Consider the following 22,172-nt stretch of genomic DNA (forward strand, 5'->3'; position numbering starts at 1 on the left):
ATAAAAAATAAATAAAATACTTGAATTCTTTTAAATTGTGAGCTCTGAATCTATAATCTATGAAAGTTTAACTTTTTGAATGGAAGTATAAAAATAAAAGAACTTTTCCATGATATTGTAATTTTTTGGAAAGGGTCTGTATATATAAATGAAAAAAGGCCAAACTGGAAACAAGTTGATTCACTTTCTCAGTCCCCCCCCTCCCAGCTCAAAGAAACAGGAACAAAAAGGAAAAGCACACCCTTGATTGTTTCAGATACCTCCCGCGTTGCTCCAGGCAAACAAAGTTCAGGTTCAGCACAGTGCAAGTAAGGCCAGCGTTGTACGCAACCAAACAATAGAGAACTCCTTGTTCCTTTATAAACAACAGAAAATCCGCGACCTCATTTTTAAATGCCTGTGGGAAGCAGCTGAAAAATAAAACCCTTTGTGTGTTCGCACAATGAATGAAAAAGCCATTGAGATGAAGAGTCGTCTTCACGACCTGCACAATGACAGACAGTCGACCAACAACTCTCCATCTCCAGCGTGACAGCCGTCGACTCCACAATAATAAATATGTCCTGATATATCAGTTTAAAACACCATTACCTGCCAGCCTGAGGCTAAACAGCACCATGCAGTAGCAGCTTTGTTGGCATTAGCAGAACATAGGCTTTTTGATACAACAGATGGATTAATACAGTATAAAGTTTGGTTTTCAATATTGCTTATAATTTTACTCCCCAATCACGGTTGATAATATTGCAATATCATTGTAAAAACTATAAAAGCAATACATGTTTTGAAAGCACTCAGAGAACACAAGCATCCACCAAGCGTCAGATATTGGCAGTTATCTGGATCATTGATCCTGATTATGGAACCATGATTATTCACACCTTAAAGAAGAAATTTCAAATCCCATTAATAACCATGCAGTAGGTCCAGATGTATAGACACCACCATTAAAAAAAAAAAAAAAAAATTGAGGTGGAATGGATTAGACTCACTGGAGTAATTGGTGAACCAACCTGACATAACTGAGTCAAATTTCATAAAGATCGGTCAATTATGATCCGAGATATGAATTTTTTTTAGATGTCTTCAATTTTCATATTGAAACTGATCCAGAATCAGTAAATTAATCCAGATCCCATCCAAAGTTGAATGAAATCTTCCACTTCACAACGCCAATCTTTGGTTAAAAATCTTCAAAATCTGTGAAGCACTTTTGACGTAATCCTGCTAACAGACTAACAAACAAATACATAAAAAAAACTCACATCCTTGGCGGAGGTAATAATCTAAAATCTAAGGGAAAAATTATCACATATTTTCAATTTATATTACATACTATTATGTTTATCAACAAAACAGAAATTATGAAAAAAAATAAGTAATAAAAATGCTAAAAAAAAAAGATTATGAATTAAATACAATGATACAATAAAAAAAAAAAATCAATAATATTCTATAACATAGTGAGCTTTTAAAGGCACACTGTGTAACTTTTGGTCACTAGGGGCACTAGACCTGTAACTTTCACATCAAGCGCCCCTAGTGGCCACAAGCACCGTGGCACTGTCGCAAAAATCAAGTCGGGCCAGCCTCCCTTCGTCTTTTGATTGTGTATGCAGACAGTAGTTGAACTGTAACTTCGGGATCAGGATCGATCAGGCAGTGGTGCGAAGCGGGGCTGGAGGAGCAGCCCCTGATAGACAGTATTTCATTTTCCATATATTAGTTGTGATGCTGGTGTCTATGGTGTGTGTTGATCGTTTAGAGTGAATGGCTTTTGAGAAGAAACTGTTCATAAGTCTGGTGGTACGCATAATGTTGTTTAAGGGTTCAAAAACAAAACACGGCTTTTGGACGTTTGCAAACACTAAATTATGTAACTCGATGTTAAGTGGGTAATCAGATATTGCGGTGAGCCCAAATATATCTGTAGACGGTGTCACAAAGCTGCACAGCATCACGGCTGAGCTAAATGCAGTAGCGGAGCTTGTTGTTTATCCCATCAGCCTTTAAATCCACTCACACCAACGCACAACAGACATCTGTGGAGGAGAGTGCACGTGAACGGTGGGTTTGCTGCTTCTTCCACTCATAACATCGCGGCTGTGAAGAGAACAATGTAAAAAAAAAACTGATGGATTGTATTTATAGTCTGTGTGCAGGGTAAGAGCAGGGGACCATGCCTCCATATACGTAGTTATGTAGAGGTTCAAACAGCTGGTTGAGAGTCAGGCTGTGGTCAGAAAGTCTGAAGGACAACAAATACAAAACATAATCAAAAACAATCTCTGTTCACTGCAGGCTCCAGAATCAGCTGCTTTTATTATACAGTGTTGTGTATTGTAGTGTTTCCCAACCACCAAGATAATAAGTCATTTCATAAGTCCGTTTATAAAATGGTACGTGTGTGCTATGACTTGTTTTTAAAATTTAAATGCCTGTTTAAAGGGGACATATTCAAAGAAGCTCCTTTTGTGGTAAATGTCATAAAAGTTCCATATAACACAAGCAGGTTAATTATTTGTTTTCTTCATATTACTTATCATTTTTATTTATTCTTATTTTTTTTCTAGTTTCAACTATTATTGTTCTTTAATAACAATATAATCATAATATATTAGTATTAATAATACAGTATTAACAATACAAACGTTTACTATAAAAAAATTCTTATATTTATCATTTTTACTGCCTTTAAGGCAACACACTTTTATGTTTAATTTGAGTTAAATAAGAAGATAATGCCTGAATAATAATTTTTCAATTTAAGAAGATGAAATAAATTGACTTGCGTTGAATATTCAGTTGTGTTATGTTCTACTTTTGGAGAATGTGGAACACGTGAGTATGAGTGAGGGGGTACTTATGGTTCAAGGTAAAAGTTGGGAACCACTGGTGTATTGTGTCAACTCATTATTATTTTGACTCATATTCTGTTTCAGTGAAGCTGACCTTCTCTCCTAGAAAAATCCAGAAAATCGTCAGACACACACTTAATATAAGTAAAAGTCTTGGCCCTGTACCAATAGTACACTACATGTATAACATAAGTAAACTAACAGATCAAATCTTAGCAGAGGTGAAAGTGACGGATTACAAGTACTCACGTTACAGTAATTGAGTTGCTTTTATGGGTACATGCCCAAATGTGCCATGTCCTTGAATTTTGCTGTTGTAACTGTTTTTTTTTTTGCTTCTACGTGCTAAGGAGTTTTTTCCCCTAATTCCACACTGTGCCCCTCACAAAATGGGGCATTGTTTGGGACCTGCCTTTTCTTCCCCTCTTCTTACCTCCTGTTTTCCACTTCTCATCTAAGAAATACGGGGCGCCGCCCTTCTGATAGCCCACAGTTCTCCCGCCCCTGTTCTCCCATGTTATATGTGATAGTGTTTTCATGTTTCTTGGACGGGATGAAACTGAAATGTAATTTTGTTGCCCTGTAATGTGCAATGACAAATATAGATTGATTGATTGATTAATTGATTGATTTTATTTCAGTGTATTTCTAAATCAGCAATTTTACATGTACTTAAGTACGTTTTAAAAGAAGTAATTCATTATATTTCTGCACCCAACCGTTAGGGAGTAACTTCATATTTTTTTTTGCTTTGAAATCATCGATTGTGACACTACAAAATAATGTTATGACCCAGACAACAATCAAATGCATCCCATCATAGCCGACCAATCAGATTAAAAGTAAACAGCATTGAATGCTGGTTATTTTCTTTATAAATGTAGCTATACTTAGAGCCAGATACTTTTTTTCATTTTGAACTTAATTCATTGGTGTTATTATTATTTAAAAAAAAATTTTGACAAACCTTTTATTTTATACAGATGCGTTTGTGGAAAAGAAATGATCCTTTTTAAGTTTATACGTGAGATGTTTACTGTATGCGAAGGAACGTGGCAAGATTTATTACCAAAAATAAATGTGTGGGGTGAAAGTAACTAGAAACTTTTACTTTTACTTAATGTGAGCTACTTTTTACTTGTACTCGAGTATTTTATGTACTGTATGACTTACTTGTACTTGAGTACAATTTCATCAAGTAACAAATATATCAATACTTTTTACACCTCTGTTATTATCATTATTTTTTTTCCCCTCCCCTTTTTGTTCATTTTACATTTATTTGTGTATTTGTGTGAAGTGTTTTTTTCTCCTTGTTGCTGCGGTAACCCAAATGTCTCCCATCCAATGAAAAACAGTAGGACGTACTGTATCTATGACTGAAGATAAGATATGTGTGTCACCCACGTGATTACAGTTAAAAATAAAAGAAACATTTCCTTCATGATCTTCACTTTGCTGGAATAGTCCCCGCAAACATTTCCTGCCATTGTGAATACACAAGGCCACAGTCCAGCTGGCTTTCATCCCAGTGTCATCGTCAGTCAATAAAAATGTATATTTAATGAAAAATGTGCAATAGGTGAAACTCACAGCTCTGAGTATATCAACGGCTTGTGTGCTGAGCCAAGACGCGTAGACGATGTCTTCAGTGAGGATGGACTCAAACAGGTCGTCTTCGTTCTCGGCTTCGAAGGGGGCGTGGCCTAACAGCATCTCGTACAGCAGCACCCCGAGTGCCCACCAATCGACGGAGGGCCCGTACTGCATCTCCTGCAAGATCTGTCGAAAAGGTGGAGTAATATATTAGATGAAATCACACTGAGTCCTAAAGAGGAGGCGTTATTGTGAACGAGGCTGAACTGAGGAGTGAAATGAAAACCTTCATTAATACAAACACACAAATCTTGTTTGTGAAAAGTCTCACAGCTGTGTGAAATTAGCAAATTGCTTGACTCTATAATTATGGTGGCCACGCCCACCTACGGTAAATATGTGCACTCACATACTCCACTCACTGTGCCAGTCAAAACCTGACCTGACGGAGGCTAAAAAAGTTACATTTATAATATATATAAGAAAAAAGTTAAATAAATAAATAAAAAAAAACAATGCCAATTTGATGAACAAAACATAGACCTCTAAAATATAGAGATTAGTCAAATTTATAATAAAAACTGAGCAACTGTTCCTTGAATTAGAATCTTATTGGTTCCTGCAGAGCCTCCGAGTTTCTGTGATGGCAGAAAATGGATGGAAAAAACTGAATTTGCATTCTGAAATGCAATTTTTTTTCCCCCATTTATTTGATTTCAGGCCCTAACATGACAAAAGAAATACCTCACATGCATGTTTTGTAACAAAATCACACATTTAAATGTCATTCTTCAATAGAAAACAGGCGGCTGAATGTCTAGAAAATGTGACAAACAGACAAAAATGTGCAATTCCACACATAATCGCGTTCAAAATCTTGTGCTACGTGTTTTGGTTCGAGTGGTGATCATGTTATCCTGTGATTTAATAATCTGAACTGCTCTTCATGCATTTTCAGACTCCATTCAAATCTGAAAAGGCTCTGGTACAAAAACAGGTTTAGCTATTAGTACAGCTATTGTAGTGTGTTAGTACAACTGGTGATGAGTTTACCTGGTGACACGTTATGGAAGAAGCATCAACAATCAGACGGTTGCGCGTGATTTCGCGCAAAACATGGGGGTAATTTGCAGCTTGCCGATAATTCAAGGTTTTACAACTAAAGTTGTGGGACCACGTCACACATTTCCATGACATTTTTCCCTTTACATGGGTGGCTTAGGGACTAGCAGTGTGGCTCTTGTGATTTCAATGTAACAAACCATATAAATTGTCAAACTAATAATAGTAGTTGACTATTAATCCTATTTAGCATGTTTGATATAATTTCAAGAAGTTTAATAGTCAGGAAAATTATCTAAATAAGGAAAGATGATGAAACTGATGCTTGATCATGTATAATTGTTGTTTTTTCTTTAACAATTTCATATTTTCTGAAATGAGATGGCCTACTGTTGTGATTAGCGCTATAAAATAAAGTTGAACCAAGTTCAAACGGAAACAAAACGGAAAAGTGTAAAGAAACGTGAAAATGGATAAACTTTTTGGAAAGTCAAAGGGCCTATTACCGTTATACTTAGTGGTTTGAAGCTGCTTTATTGGGAGTGAGTGAAATAAGACTGTGAAAAACTCTAAGGGATGAAAAAAAGGTGACTTGATAGTGGAGAAGTGTGTGTTTGTGACCCTGCAGAGTGTTTACTGCACTACGTTGGGTTTTTGCAATATATGACAATATCAAACTTTAATGAGGAAAACAATACTCACAACACTTTCAATAAAAGTCCAGGGCTGGTAAAATTGGATTTTGTTATTTTTTTATGCTTTCCTCTCTGCAGACAGTGACACTGGCTTCCTCTAATATTACTGCTCAAACTGCCAGTCACTGCAAAGTCAAAATGCCTCCAGGAAACCAGTATGCAGTGGTGGTTTTAATGAGATGTGTTTGGTCTTCTCTGATGTTTATGATTTTGCAGCAATGAGCTATGAAATCACAATATTTGTCTAGTATTTGATTAATGTTTATTCAAAAGTTCTACAATGTCATTTAGTGGACGTGTTTGTCAAAGTCCAGCTTTGGATTTAATATCACAAGAATCTCAATCCATGGGTGGAATTAGAGCCTTCTATCCAATCTGATTTGTCAGTATCTGATAATTACTTTGACCTAGAATCTGTTTATTTAAAGCACATGGCCAGGGGGCCAAATCCAGCCCTTTGGAGCATCCAATTCGGCCCGCAGGAGAAAATAAAAATGACAGAGAAAACAGGAATCATTGTGTAAATGAAACTCAACAATATTTGCAGGGGCTGCCTCACAGTTTTCACATTGCTTATGCCTCATGATCGCAGTCATTTCTAATGTTAAACAGTTGGAAAAAAACTCAAAATTCTTACAAAATCCTTCAATTTTCCTAAAAATTACAACAATATTTGATTTACTTGAATAGAAATTGGTCACAAAATCTAGGAACTTTAAAGTGAAAATCCAGTTGGGACTGATATTTGTCACTTATTTCTTAGATATTGTCAGTTGAAGTGCAAACTATAGCACAACAATGTTGAAATGACTAATTTTCTTCTTTAAAATCTGTGGCCCATTTAAGATCAAACTGCTCCGTATTTGGCCCCTGAACTAAAATGAGTTTGACACCCCTGAATGAAAGTGTCAGACTGATGGAATACTTTAATGTTGGAGGAACTAAAAGTGCACCGACAAAGCAAATTGAGGGCAGAAACTGACCTCAGGGGCGATGTAATCCGGGGTCCCACAGAAGGTCCCCGTGGTGACGCCCTCAAACATGCCCTCTTTGCACATGCCGAAATCTGCAAGTTTACAGTGACCGTCTCTGTCAAGTAGAACGTTGTCCAGTTTAAGGTCCCTGCAAAGGGAAAAAAAGACACACAAAGACAACATTAGACGTTGGTGCAGACATAGGCAACTGGCGGACCAGAGGCCAAATGTTGCCCTCGGTCTAATTTTATGCGGCCCCCAAAGTAAATGTACAAAATGACAAAAAAATACACAAAACAAGAGCAGAAATACATTAAAACATACAAAGAATTACAACATTGCAGGAAAATACAGTAAAAGACAAGAGCAAGACAGAGAAAATACTCCAAAAATACACAAAACTACTCAAAAAATGTACAGTAATACACATAATTACTCAGATACAAAAGTTTAGAAAATGACAGCAAAAGTACACAAAAAGACAGGAAAAACATACAAAATTACCACACAAACACCCAGTACTAACAAACAAGCAAAACAACAACAAAAATCCACAAAAAATACTACCAAAAACATAAAATGGCAGCACCAATACACATTATGACTCCAAAAAACATAATTTACAGAGAAATTACACATAAGGACTACAGAAATACACAAAATGCCTCACAACAAGTAAGACAACAACAAACGCAAACAGAATGACAGAAAAACACACAAAACTATTATATAAACTCTTTGTTCTTTCTTGTATTAATGCTCAGATCGATCATTATTCTAAATGCTGACATGAATGTTGATCATGTGGCCCTTTGATCAAACAAACACATTTTTGTGGCCCGCTGTCATAATAGTTGCCTACCTCTGCTTTCGTTCTAGTTCAGGTAGGTTTTATTACATCTGGTTGGTGTTGGTTCGTGATAATACATCTAGAAAGAGAACTTTGCCAGGAGAGCCTTCAGGCGACCACTTCGGCAGAAAACCCTTTCTCATGTCACTGGTATTAGACACCATAGTAGATGTATTATAGCTGTACTGGCCATCAGTAAAACAGCATGCATTGTTCCATTGTATTCATCTCAAACTCCATTCAGTGAAAGTCTGCCACCCACTGCTGTGTCTACTCTGCCCATTAAAACTATGTGGAAAACTGTACCGTCTCTGTTCACATCAGCTGGTGCTTTGTCATCTGACAGAAAGATTAAAGCTCCTGAGAGTGTTCTCAGGGTTTTAACCTTAATCTGGGATCAGAGGACTTAACTCCATGCCAAGGTCAATTTCAAGAAAAGCAGGCAGTTCATATAAAACTATCATAAAAACTGTATTAAAAAAAGTTATACTTATATAGAAAAAAATGAAAGCTAAGGGTACTGTAAATTAGAGCTGAACTTCTTTATTATTACAATTCAATTACGATTATACTGACCAGCATTTTTTCCAATTACAATTAAATTGCAAATATTTTTTGTCCTCAGAAAGTCAATTACAAATACGTTCTCAATTATTAAAGTTCAATTAAAATTAATCACAATTACTGTGCCTGAAATAAATAACCTAATAAAAGTTAACATTCCTCTCATGTTAGCTTTGTGTTAACATCTCTTAACAGGTCCTAAATCAGCTGTAAAATACACTAAAAACAAATATCTATCATCTAATTCCTTTCCTATCTCTTGGTTACTTTGTTAGGCTTCCAAATCAATGAAAATATAGGTTTTAATATTTTTGGTGTAGGCGTCTGAGCATTTTTTGAGTCAGTATACCACTAGATTTCAATCTAGTGGTAGGTTGTTGAACTTGGTGGGGTCCAAACCAGGTTTCTTCAGAATGGATGTGACTGTGGCAGTTTTGAATGAGAGGGGGACAGTACCAGAGATAAGAAATGAGTGAATGATATTGGTGAGAAAAGGGGCAAGTGAAGAGAGGCAGGATATAACAAGAACTGCATAGAGAGGGTCAATCTGACAGGTTGAGGGTTTAAATGTGAGGATGAGATCGGAAATGGCTTGGACGAAGGGGAGGATGAAGCTGGAAAATGTAGATTTAAGGGATGTGTGGGGGGCTGAGGAGTCCACTCCAAAAACTGCAGCTCCCCATGAGGTCAGGTGTTGGTGGATATTGGAGATCTTGGCGATAAAGAAGTCAGTCAGTGAGTGGATTGCATGTGGTGGGGGAGAAAGTCAGGGAGTTTTGTGATATTGGTGAGGAGTGAGAACAAAGTTTTAGAATTATGTTAATTGGAGTGAATTAAACCGGAGTAGCAGGCGGCTTTGGCAGAGGAGAGATGGTCCTTGTATTGAATGATATGGTTATTTAGTTTGTGTATGGTGAGTCCAGTTTAATTGTACAGCCACTCTAGTTGTCATCCTTGGGATTTGAGCTGACGGAGGGCGGGGGTGAACCAGGGTGTGCGGAGTGCGTGAAGGAGACAGATCTGGTTTTGAGTGGAGCATGAGTGTCCAAAAGGTGATGGAGATTACTGTAGTAGTGGGAAACCAGATCGTTGGGTGAGCTATTGGGATTAGTACTGGGGAGATGATTAATGTCTGAGGAAAAGGTGGCAGTGTTTATATCTCTGATTTTAGAAATGGTTCGGGGGAGGATGGATTTGGAGAGAGAGAGGTTGGTGTTGAATGTGATGAGCATATGGTCGGAGTATGGGAGTAAATGAGGTTTACGGTCAGTGGGAGTGAGACAAGAGCAACACATTGAATCCAGGATGTGACCTTCACAGTGAGTAGAGAAATTGATGTGTTGTTGCAGACCAAAATTATCTAAACACGATGAAAAGTCTTTGGAGATAGCATTACTGTTACTGTCCATATGAATATTGAAGTCACCAAGGAGGATTACGTTTTGAGATAAAGACGAGAAATGTGTCAGCAGGTGAGAGAAATAGTTTGGATCTTGTTATGTTTTGGTGGGCGGTAGATGTTGGCAACAACTGTAGGAGAAGGTCCAGACAGCAGTGAGACGGAGTACTCAAAGGAGGAAAACACAGGCACAGGAACAACTTCCCAACTCTCGCAGTGAAACATCGTGAGACCTCCGCCATGGCGGCTGGATGCGTAAGGCTGGCAGATGTAAACAAACCCCGGCGCAGCAGACTCGTTCAGAGAGGCAAAGTCATTTGGCTGTTGCCAAATTTCGACATCGCGGATTTGATGCCCTTTGCCGTTGAGAGAGCGGATGTTGGAGAGGCCGAAGCTGACAGAGGTGGAGCTGTTCTTTGCTACAGCAGAGTTAGCCAACCTAGCCAAGCTGGCTAGGACACTGTGGTCAACCTCAGTTACTGATTATTAGTCATTTTTTTTTCCTATTCTGTTTCAAACTTATTGTGTATTTCTAGAAGTCCAAACAGACGGAAGCATTATGATGAAAATTGTATCATTAAGGAATGGAGGTGGGATTCAATAAGCCTTTCTTCTTCCCACTAACCTTTTGAGCAGACATATTATTGCAATTATAGGTGTACAAGGATCTTATTTGATTGTTTTCTTGTCCCTGCTCGAAAAAAAAAACCAAAAGAAAATGAAATAAAAAGATATTGACCAAAAAAAAGGGTGGGGTGGGGGGAATTAGCCTATTTCAATGAACAAAATAATAATAAAGATTCACAAATGTCTCTGCTCTTTAGTCTATTAAATCATAAAATTACAAAACCCTAGATTTTGTATCATATAGAAACCTAAAAATGTATGAAAAAATACATCTACAGAAAGTGTTTTTTTAAATGTCTGTGGTTGGTCCAACACTGGTTTGGTTGGATTAATCTGGTTTGCTCCTCTTCACCTAAAGCTGATTGTGTAACAGTGAGTCATAAGCTCAGAGAGCTCTGTAACGCTCCCTGGAGCCAAAAGAAGCAGAACAAGACTGATGGTCACACAGTGAAAGGGCGAAACATGAATCAACGCCATGATCGCAGACTCTTGCACTACTGGATAAAGTGATCGTTTTATCCTGTTTGCATGAATCCAAAGCCAATTATGTTTTGTTAAGAATGTATACTGAAACCAAACAACAATTGACTAAAGTAAATAGGTTTAAGAAACCAAACATTTAATTCCTCTTCCAACAAAAAAAAAAAAAAAGAGGAAATGTGTTGAAACAATATGACGCACAGGCTGTCGACTACTTTTTAACCTCATTTACAATCAAAATAAGGTGAGATTCTGATAATAATGGATCAGAGAAAGTAGTGGAGTTGAAACAGATGGGTTTTGAGTTTAGATATGAACTGTGACAGTGAGTCAGTGTTTCAGAGGTCAAGAGGGAATGAATTCCAGAGCTGGGGAGCAGAGCGACTGAAAGCTCTGCTCCCCGTGGTCGTGAGGCTCACAGAGGGGACAGTGAGGGGGATAGACGGAGGAGGTTCTGAGTAATGACAATGCTCATTTGTAGAATTTTTACACTATAAAAATTTGAAATCAAGAGGTTTGCTTTGCTTTCTTTGATGACAGATTTTTAGATTTCATATGAAATCATTTCATAGCACTTTAATTTAAGGGTGTAAGAAAAAATCGATAAGGTGATATATCACGATGTTTCACCGCGCGATCATCGAATCCATACAAAAAAAAGTCCAAATCGATTTTTTAAATCGTGTTTTTCAACAAAAAAAAGACATTTAATTGCGCTAATATAAGCAGAGCGCTTTATTTTCATAAAACATACTGGGTACTTTTATAGACGTATGTGGTTACTGTTTTTTTTTTTAAAGAATTTAAAAACTTAACAAAAACTTTATAGAAAAATGGAATTTGACAGTTTGCTAAACATACCACTTGTTTTTGATATTGGTTCTTGAATTACAGTTAGTTACCATTTTCTTAATAGTATGAAATGCAATTTATTTAATTTTTTTTAATGGTGAAATTTGTAATTATTGATATCACAATGTATATCGAATTGTTTAGTGTACGGATATATCGTATAGTGACATGCAAATCGTGAATCGTATCGTTAGATTCATGGCAATGCACACCTCTATTTTAATTGTAGTACTACCTTTAGATTGACATGAAGACATTATCAATAATCAGTAACCTAAATCATTGGTTTAAAAATTTCATCCATGTGTTATTGGTTTTTAATGTAACTCCTCTTTTAAACAATCTTTTACGTCCTACAGCATCAGTGTTTACGGCTGTACTAGCATGACATTTAGCAGCTGTTTACGATGCTGTGTTTATTCCCTGCAGACTTCACCAAACTGCCTTCAAGGGGGAGTCTAGATGGAGCAGAAAAGTCATCAGCAAACTAACGGAAAGAAGTATTCCACATTTACAAAAATAGGAAGCAATTTCATGCAAAATGAGTTTTCCCTACCCCATGAAGCTAAAGGAACAACAGCATCACAATGAGTCAAAGCAGGACATCTGCGCGTGTGTATTACACAACACACTGACAGTGGTTAACTCCCTAATTTGGGAGCTCTGTTCTCATTATAAAAGCCTGATCTGTGTGTGCGACCATTCTGACACGTTATTGTCTCTGCAGCATGCTAACCGTGTCCAGCTTTTAGATTCCTGTCATGCTGTGGGGTGCCAGCTGAGACAAGGCACATGGATCACTAAATATAACTGAGGATTTGGTGTTAGGTCAATGATGCTGGCGCTCCTATATCACAATGTTCTGGCAGAAGGCCCACAGCTCTGCTATGTAACTCAATGTAAGCAAAGAACATGAGGAATGTTCCAAAGAACGAGTAAAAAACAGCACAACAAAGCACGTTGAAAAAGATATTACATTTTATTTATCCTACTTTGCTGTTGGAGCTAATTAGCCTCGCGTTGTGAAAAAACAAAGTTGATGATGATATTTTTAAAAAAGCAACAAAAAAAATCCAATTGTGTAAATTGTCATCTTCTCACTATGGATCATCATTACATCCACATGATGTCAAAATCAACTTGTTGACCTGCTCTGTAATTACATAGTAAATACATAAATACAATTTAGGTCTGTGAGTGTGTGGACAACAAGAAAAACATGTGTGTATCAGTGTGTGGAATAAGATTCTGCAACATATGCCAATGGAAATTAAATAGTGTATACTAAGATCAATCAATTTAAAAGAAAATATAAAGGAAATATCTTTATGTCAACTGACAATTTTGAAAGTATTTAATATGTTTTTTTTGTGTGTATTTAATCAAAATCATATAAAGATATGACACAATTAAATAATTAACAGCGGCAATGGCTGCAAAACAGGATGCTGAAAATGAATTATTTTGAATTGTAATGTAGGAAAAGGGGTGGGACTAATACGTTCATACTTCCGTCCACTGTGTATGCAGTAATATATGTCATTGTTTTGTTTTTTGGGGGTTTTTGGAGAGAAGCCATCTGCATCAAATCTTTTGTTTATTGTCATATTGTTTTTGTATTATTACATTTGATTGAAAATAAAACAGTATATCATCACATCATCAACATATCAATCTTAATCTAGGTCAGGGTGTCAAACTCATATTAGTTCAGGGGCCAAAATACGGAGCAGTTTGATGTAAAGTGAGCCGCAGATTGGGCCTATCGGTGAAGAAAACGAGTCATTTTAACACTAGTTTTCACTTTCAGGTATAAATGACATATAAAGTATGTAAGGTACCAACAATACTTATAAGCATTAAGTGTCAGATATCTGTCCCTGCTCAATCTACAATTCAATTTCTTTAATTTTGTGACCAATCTTTAATTAATTTGGCAAAATTTTGTTGAACATTTGGAGGAAAATTGCATGATTTTAGAAAAATGTTAAGTTCTTGCAACAATTTCCATATAGAAATGACTGCCATCGTGTGATATAAGCATTGAAAATTTGTGAGCCATGCAAATTTGTGTATTTGCGGGGGCTGATATGTCTTCAAATGAAATATTTGGTCATTTTGGGTGGAAAAAAGGATTGCAGCCAGCCGCTGGGGGGCGCGCGCGTGCAGCCTCTTACAGGTGGCTCGCTCGCCCCTCCTGCCGCCACTATGTAGGAGGGAGGGGGGACGGTGGGCCAAAGAAGGCGTTGAAACATGATCCCAATCGCTTCATTCTGTACAGTTCAGCCCGTCGCAGATGACGTGAAACAACCTTGGGTAGATCTGATTCAGAAACAAAAATTCCCAGGTGGCGGCTTATACTTTCACTTTGTGAAATATAAATCTAGTTCAACTAAAATGCAGTAAAAAAAATAAATAAATAATAATAATAATGTCTTTGGGGTTGCCAGAAATTCTTGATATCAAAATGGGGTAACGATCCAAAAAAGGTTGTGAACCACTGCACTAAATAATGCTTCTTTCCACTTAATTACAAAATGAGATCACTCCTTCATTCTATCATTGTGCTCTATAGTGGTTTTTCCCCAGTATTCTAAGCAAAATGTTGTAATTGGACAAAGGGGGTACTTGGATACAGAAATAAGAGAAAGGGGGTACTTGGATTCAGAAATAAGAGAAAGGGGGTGCTTGGATTCAGAAATAAGAGAAAGGGGGTACTTGGAATCAGAAATAAGAGAAAGGGGGTACTTAAGCCAAAAAAGTTTGAGAAACACTGCTCTAAAGGGCCGGATATGGCCGCGGGGCCTTGAGTTTCACACATGTGGTCTAGTTGCTATGCTAACGCTAAGTTTGAGACTTTGAGACTGCTGCTGTGTTTTTCCCTTCCTCTAATTTCTCTCGTGCAGTTTTCAAGTCGTCAGCGTTAATGGCCGCGAGCACCTGATCTCTCCCCGCTGGGATGTTTTTATGCTGCTTTGTTGACATTAGGATTGAATTGCTTTGTGGTTTAAAACAACTAATCTGGGGAATCATGTGCACAGCTTTGCATGAAGTTGTTTATTATAGAGCACATTTTTCAAAGGTTAATTATTTATAGATGTTTGGTTTGGCAGGCCTTCGATAAGTCCCTGAATTACTTAGAGTCTGTTTTGGTCAATTTATTTCATTCTATTTGTTGAGTCAACGTATTCGTTTTTTGATTTTTTTTAGCTCTTATCAAACTAAATTAAAGTGTTTCTCAACAAACACCCTTACAATGTTCATCATGGTTTATTTAAACCAGGATGCCTGAATGGATCCATTGATCATGAATTATTTATTTTAACACTTGTCAGAGTCATGACCTTTGAGCCAAATTCACGGCTCTTAAATGACATTTTTATCATGGTGTCAAACCATTTAGTTTCTGATCGTTGTTTTTGAATGATAAAAATTATTAGAAATTATTAGCTGTGAATGGCAGATTACCAAGAATATTCCTCTAAATACTTTATTAATTAAATATTAAATATATTATATATATTATATATTAAATATTAACTAAATAAGACAAGAAACAAAAAGAACAAAAAGGAACCAAACAAAACACACCACCCACATACAAAAGAGAAAGAAAAGGGAAAAAGCTAAAGTTTAAAAGAAATGCATAGTAGGAAATGGGAAATAAATAAAGAGGGTAAGTGCCTTTTTGTCACACATCTTTTGATGCAATTGTATAGTCTACTTAGTTTAGTGTATTTTATTAAATGTTTGCAAGTTATCTCTAATTTTTAATGTTATTTTTTCAGCATCTAAAATTTGTTCTTCTGTTCTCATCCAAAGATTTATTTTGGGTAAGATTTGTTGTTTCCATGTTCATCCACCTCGTTTATTGTAAATAATACATTTTTTTCCAAAAGGTTTTCTAATTTCATTTAGTTCAGTTTCTAATTTTCGTTTAGTTCAAAGATATTGGTCAACAATACATTATACATATATACATATATATATTTATATACCAAGAACATTGACACCCAGTTTAAAACAAACAGCAACAAATGCAGAAGATCTCAGAATTTAACTTGTTTTTAAGTAAATTATATGCATTAAAACTACAGCAGTAGTTTGTTATTGAAGTAAACGGTTCCATATAGTTTCAGTTCATGTACTTAATTTGATGATTAACTGCTGCCAGCGTTGGGGTGAATTAGAATTGTAATTTTAAAAATCTGCTGTTGTCGTAATCATAAGTAAATTGTAATTGAGTCCAGATAATTGACCTCTTAATTGTAATTGCCATGAAAATTCCATATATAAAATGTCAATTATAATTTCACGCAAAACTGGGGAACCATGTTACAGTTCTACACATATGTAGTCAACAATTATTAAAATATGTTTCATATCAAGCTTTTCCCACATTTTAACACTAAAAATCTTAAAACCTATATTTTAATTGATTAGGAAGCTAAAATATATGTTTTAGTGTATTTTACAGCTGATTTACTACCCGTTATCATAAGAGATGCTAACAGAAAGCTAACACAAGAGGAAGGTTAACTTTTAATAAGTTATTTATTTCAGACTCAGTAATTGTGATTGAACTTTAGTCATTTAGAATGTAATTGTAATTGACTTTCTGTTGATATAAAAAAATATTGTAATTTAATTGCAATTGGAAAAAATGCTGATCACTAATTGTAATTGAGTTGTAATTAAAAATGTAAAATTGAAATCTTGATTGTAACTGAAAAATGTAATAGACCCCAACCCTGACTACTGCTGTGTGCACGTGTGTCGTCCTCTGACCTGTACAGGATGCCTTTGCTGTGCAGGAACATGAGAGCCGAGGTGATCTCTGCCGTGTAGAAACGTGCTCTGCCTTCCTCAAACTTCCTGGCCTTCTGAATGTGGAACATCAGATCGCCACCGTTCACAAACTCCATCACGAAGAAGAGACGATCCTGTCGCACAAATCAAGAGCTTACACGTGCGCACGTGAACGATGCAGCCTGAGTTATCAAACCGAGCACGAACCAACGACCATGACTGTGCTGAGATTACACGGAGACTTTAACGTGACTGCTTGTCATAAATTTCACGTCTTTATAATGGATTCCTGTGCAACCAAGTGCAGTTTTGAAGTTACGAAAAAGGGGTGAAATATCGATCAAACTCATAAATCTCATTACAGGCCACGGTCGATAAGCGATGTAGAAAATAGAAGCCTGGGGACTAAAAGTGCCAGAAAAATGTGATTAACAGACCCGCCTATAAATGTCCTGCAGTGACATTCAGCCACTCTGACTTTTTAATGATCTTTAGTTTAACATTAAATCTCTGCAGCATGTCGAGCCAATGTCGCAGCACTTTGAATGACATCTAAGAGGACATTGAGGAGGTTATAAAAGACGTAGTTCAGATAATTCTCTGGACACATTCATCTTTCCTCAAAAACATACTTTGTATGATAATTCATCACAACATTACCCATGGGTTTTTTCTGCTCATGCACACACACACGTGCAAACATCTGAGGGTTGACTATATGCAATTTTCCAATACATGCACCTATTAATCTGTAACTGTTGTAGTTTAAATAAACCTGGCACTAGAATTAAAAAGTTAAAATATTTAAAAAAATAACAATAATCATTTAAACTTCCCCGTGACCCTGAAATAAACAATGGGGTCAGAAAATAGATTCATGGTTTTGAGACCTGATCCATTTGTTCACATTGTGTTTTAAATGTTTAATTTCAAAAACATGTGTATACATATATATGTAAACATATACACAGATATATATATGTAAACATATATATATATATATATATATATATATATATATATTCTAATCAATGACATTACGTTACTTATTGCAGCGACTGTGGTTTTCAGTAATAAAGTTGTAAAAACCTTTCGATTTTCAATTTTGCAAATTAGCTTGGAATTATTTAAAATATGCCAAGTTAAAAGTATTTATTCAAACTGCATCAAAGTGTAATAATTTTACCATATTTCGCTCAGATTAATAATCTTATTCTACTAATTATCAAAAATACAAGGTGTGGTTACTGGTTATACATTTCAACTAAAGCGGATGTAACGGTGAGTCTGAGGGAGAACAATCATCAAGAACGTGCAACTAGCGCCATCTGCTGGTCAGCTAATGATGTGCAACTTTAGAAAAACCCTAAAAAACATATTGATTGCAAAAAATACTAGTACTGTCAAGAGATTAAAAAAAAGAATGATGCTCTGTAATTAATTAATCTAATAATCTGTTTTTTAATCTCACCTAAAAATTGCTGAGAAACGCAGTCAACTTGAGGTATTTTCATTTAACTTACATTATTGTGGCAGATCAAAAGATTGATATTTAAGAAAGTGACTTTGAGTGTCTATGATAAAGTGCTGTATAAAATCCAATGTATTATTATCATCATTATTCATATTATTCATATTCATATTATTATTATTATTATTATTATTATTATTATTATTATTATTATTATTATTATCATCATAAAGTCATTTATTGTTTTTCACAGACTTGGATAGATGCAGGCGTAGCCTTTTACATTCTGCTGTATTTGCGACTAGTCCCAAGTAAAGTTCACTTTAACACATCAATCGCAATTAACGGGTTCAAATGAAAGCCCTAAAAAATACACACTTTTCCTCCCCATTTGTTTTGTAAAGGAGTATATTTGTGTAAATTCTGCGTATAGATTTGCTCACTGATGTCTGGAAGCAGCAGTACAGCTGTGTGAGGTAGGGGTGATAGCGGGCAAGTGACAGCACCCTCTTCTCCGTCATGGTGCACTCAACATCATCGTCCTGCAGAATGATGTCCTTCTTCAACACCTTGACCGCAAATACGCTATCGTTACTGTTTAGCCTCGCCAGCATCACCTGGAAATAAGATTTACAAGACACTTCAGGTCACACATTGGCAAATGGCGGACTAGTTTTGTGTGGACGACAAGTTAAATACACAAATTGACTAAAAAAAAACACAAAGTTACAGAGAAACAAAGAAAAGAACCACACAAATACACAAATGAATGACAAACAAAATGACAGAAAACATACAAAATGACAATAGAAATAAAACAAATGTCAAAAAGATGCAAAACAACGAGAAAAACTGACAAAATATACATAATTACAACAGAAATACACAAAATAACTCACTAAATCTCAACAAATACACAAATCAACAACAAAAAGAAAGGAAAATTACAGAAAATTTGACAAACTACACGAATTCTTTGTTGTAATGCTCAGATTGTTATTTTTTTAATAGCTGACATGGATGTTGATAATGTGGTCCTCAGATCAGACAAACACATTTTTATTGCCCTCGTTGTGACAAAAGTTCTGTCCCATATTTCCAATCACACTAAAGCTGAAATTTTGTAAATTAAAATAAGCATTGTAGCAGTTTTTTTTGCCACGATGACAAGACTCTCCTCTTGGTAATAAAGCTTTTGCCTGATTACAGTTTCTAAATTAAATTTGTAAACACAAAACAACAAAAAAACAATAAAAACTCAAAATGATTTAAAAAAATACAACAAAAAAAACCAAAATCACTCCAACAAATGACAACAAAAATATAAAAAGAAAAGAAAATTACAGAAAATTTTACAAAATGACAATAACATTTGAAAATGTTTTTATTCTAATGCTCAGATTGTCATTTTAAAATCTCTGCATGATGTCGTAAATCATGGGTTTCAAAATCATGTTAATTCAAGAGCCTCAGGCACTGATCTTTAATCTGTCCCACATTCCCAATCACACTAAAACCAAATATTTTGAAGCAAGAATTGTTTTATTTTGTAAATCAAAATAAGCATTGTATTGTTTTTTTTACACCTTGACGACAAGTCTCTTCTCTTGGTCATAAAGCTTTTGCCTGATTACAGTGTCTAATTGAAATTTGTTCTTCTCGTGCGTTGTCCATGTCTCTAGTGCTTATTGTTGTTTACCTTCCCAAAGCAAAAATACACAAAAAATGACAAACAAAATGACAGAAAACATACAAAAACACTCACAAAATGATGGAAAAATATACAAAAATACCCAAAATAACTGCAAAATCCCAAACAAATGACAACAAAAACAAATCAACAAGAAAAATAAAATAAAATAACAGAAAATTTGATAAAATTACAACAAAATGACACAAATCCTTTGTTGCAAAACTCAGATTGTCATTATTTTAATAGCCGACAATAGTTTGATAATGTGGTCCTCGGATCAGGCAACCACATTTTTATAAATTAAAGTAAGAATCGTTTTTTTGTAAATTAAAATAAGCATTGTAGTATTTTTTACCATGTAATGACTCTCTTCTTGGTAATAAAGCTTTTGCCTGATTACAGTTTCTAAATGAAATGTGTTCTTTATTTCATATTGTCGTTTACCTTCCCAAAGCTTCCCTTTCCGAGCACTTGAATGAAAGTGAAGTCTGAAATCCCCAGCTGAGGCACGTGCAGCTGTGTGTTTATACTCTCTCTCCTCTCCGACGGGGCGCTCTTCGGCTCTGTCTTTCTCACCTGTCAGTGAAAAAACACACTCAGAAACCTTTTTCCCCCCAAGTTTTACACTCATTCTGAAATCCACTCTTTTTTTTCACCATTGAGTTTCTTTTGGTGAGTACGTCAGCGTGCAGACCCATTTCTGACAGCCTATTGGCCAACTCCACGCTGTTCACCCCACAGCTGGGAGCTACGTTGCCTTTGCAGCGCATGTGGACGTTCATTTTGCAGACTTTGAGGAAAAAGAAAATAAATTAAAAAAAAAACACTCAGCAACAACTGATTATGTTAGGCACGGTTTTAAATGGAGTCTTACTTTTACAGTGCAGCCCCTGTTTGACGATCCCCCACAGCAGGGAGCCACAGTGGGAGCAGAAGGTGGGTGACTTGTAGTTGTGGATATTGAACTTGTGAGGCAGATTGATGCCAAAAGCTTGATTGATGGACGCCTGAGTGAGGACGCAGAGCGCGCACAACGCAAGTAAAGCAGTGTGCAACAACATACAAAAGAGTGAAATAGTCACAAATATTCTAAATATAGTTTTTGCTTTGATGATGAATTTTGAGGGTTTCTAAAAAGAGACAAACTAGCAAAGGTTAGCAATGTATCAGTGGGTATTTTTAGCAACACAAAAGTGCAAACGTAAAAAAAAATAAAAAATTAAGTTTTAGTTCCCTGACTGACTCACAGCACAGAAACAGGAACCTGTGCAGTGGAAAGGTTCCTGTATTTTTGGTAAATTAATGCACATCCCAAGTGTTCTGTATGTTGAGTTATGACTACATTTCTGTTTCACATTGAGTTTTTGAGCTTATATTGGTTTTTCTTTGTGTATATGTATGTTTTGATCACATGATCACATATGTGTTATTTAGAATTTGCAAATATACATGTTTTATTATTATTTCATGTTTTTTTTCTTCACAATTTTGTATTTTTCTATAAATGCAATATATTTTCGGTTCCTGGTGGTAAATACCTTATAGCTGTGGTTCTCAAAGTGGTTTGGCTCAAACACCCCCGTTCTCTTATTTCTGAATCCAAGTACCCCCTTTCTGGCTACAACATTTTGCTCAGAATACTATGAAAAAAAAAACGATCATAGACTACGATGATTGAATAAAGGAAATTTTACACACATTTTAAAGAATCTAACTTTGTAAATAAGTGGTAAGAAACAGTATTTAGTGACTCATGAAGAGATTTTTCTCATGTACCACAAATCATCATTTTTATCATTTTAAATAAAAAATCCTCATATTTTTAATGCTGTTATTTGTTAATTTTCCACATTCTCTCTCTCTCTCTTAAGTACCCCCGTAGGGCCATCACGTACCCTCATTTGAGAAACACTGCCTTATATGGAAGCTTAAGAAATGAGGAACTTTGATTTAAATAGGCAGAAGGGGTGGGATAAAATAAGCATGCACTTCTTCCCCCTTTTTTCCAAATATATGTAAAACAAGGGACGAAAAAAACTCACTATTATCTATCTGTAATGACGGAAATCTTGTAATTTAGCCATATTTTATATGCATATGCTTTCCTTGAAATAAAAATACTGTCTCTTTTTAGATATTTCATACCCATGCACTTTTATACTGATGAACTTTTTATTCCGACCTTATGTTGTTTTTATGACGATTGTGTATGTTTGGCTTTAATCTTTGAAGTGTAGTTAAT

General features: G+C 35.7%; 1 protein-coding gene across 3 annotated transcripts in view; it reads right to left on the bottom strand.

Annotated features, from left to right (window-relative positions):
* Positions 1 to 22,172, bottom strand: part of prkcha (protein kinase C, eta, a) — a 42,084-nt gene that overhangs the window by 3,331 nt on the left and 16,581 nt on the right. Inside the window, exons 6-13 of one of the 3 annotated variants that reach the window (XR_003672803.1) lie at positions 20,805 to 20,937; positions 20,587 to 20,720; positions 20,375 to 20,506; positions 18,681 to 18,854; positions 16,746 to 16,900; positions 7,195 to 7,333; positions 4,452 to 4,640; positions 2,184 to 2,248 (exon numbers count right to left, since the gene is read on the bottom strand). Coding sequence is in view for 2 of the 3 variants with exons in the window: in XM_028437779.1 (XP_028293580.1) it covers positions 2,240 to 2,248; positions 4,452 to 4,640; positions 7,195 to 7,333; positions 16,746 to 16,900; positions 18,681 to 18,854; positions 20,375 to 20,506; positions 20,587 to 20,720; positions 20,805 to 20,937 (1,065 nt within the window). In the remaining variant the exon portion in view is untranslated. Of the gene's footprint in view, positions 1 to 1,559; positions 2,249 to 4,451; positions 4,641 to 7,194; positions 7,334 to 16,745; positions 16,901 to 18,680; positions 18,855 to 20,374; positions 20,507 to 20,586; positions 20,721 to 20,804; positions 20,938 to 22,172 lie in introns of those variants that run through there. The other 2 variants (XM_028437779.1, XM_028437778.1) reach the window with 2 other exon arrangements.

Source organism: Gouania willdenowi, chromosome 22, assembly GCF_900634775.1.
Source record: "Gouania willdenowi chromosome 22, fGouWil2.1, whole genome shotgun sequence".
In the NCBI taxonomy this organism is placed as follows: domain Eukaryota; kingdom Metazoa; phylum Chordata; class Actinopteri; order Blenniiformes; family Gobiesocidae; genus Gouania; species Gouania willdenowi.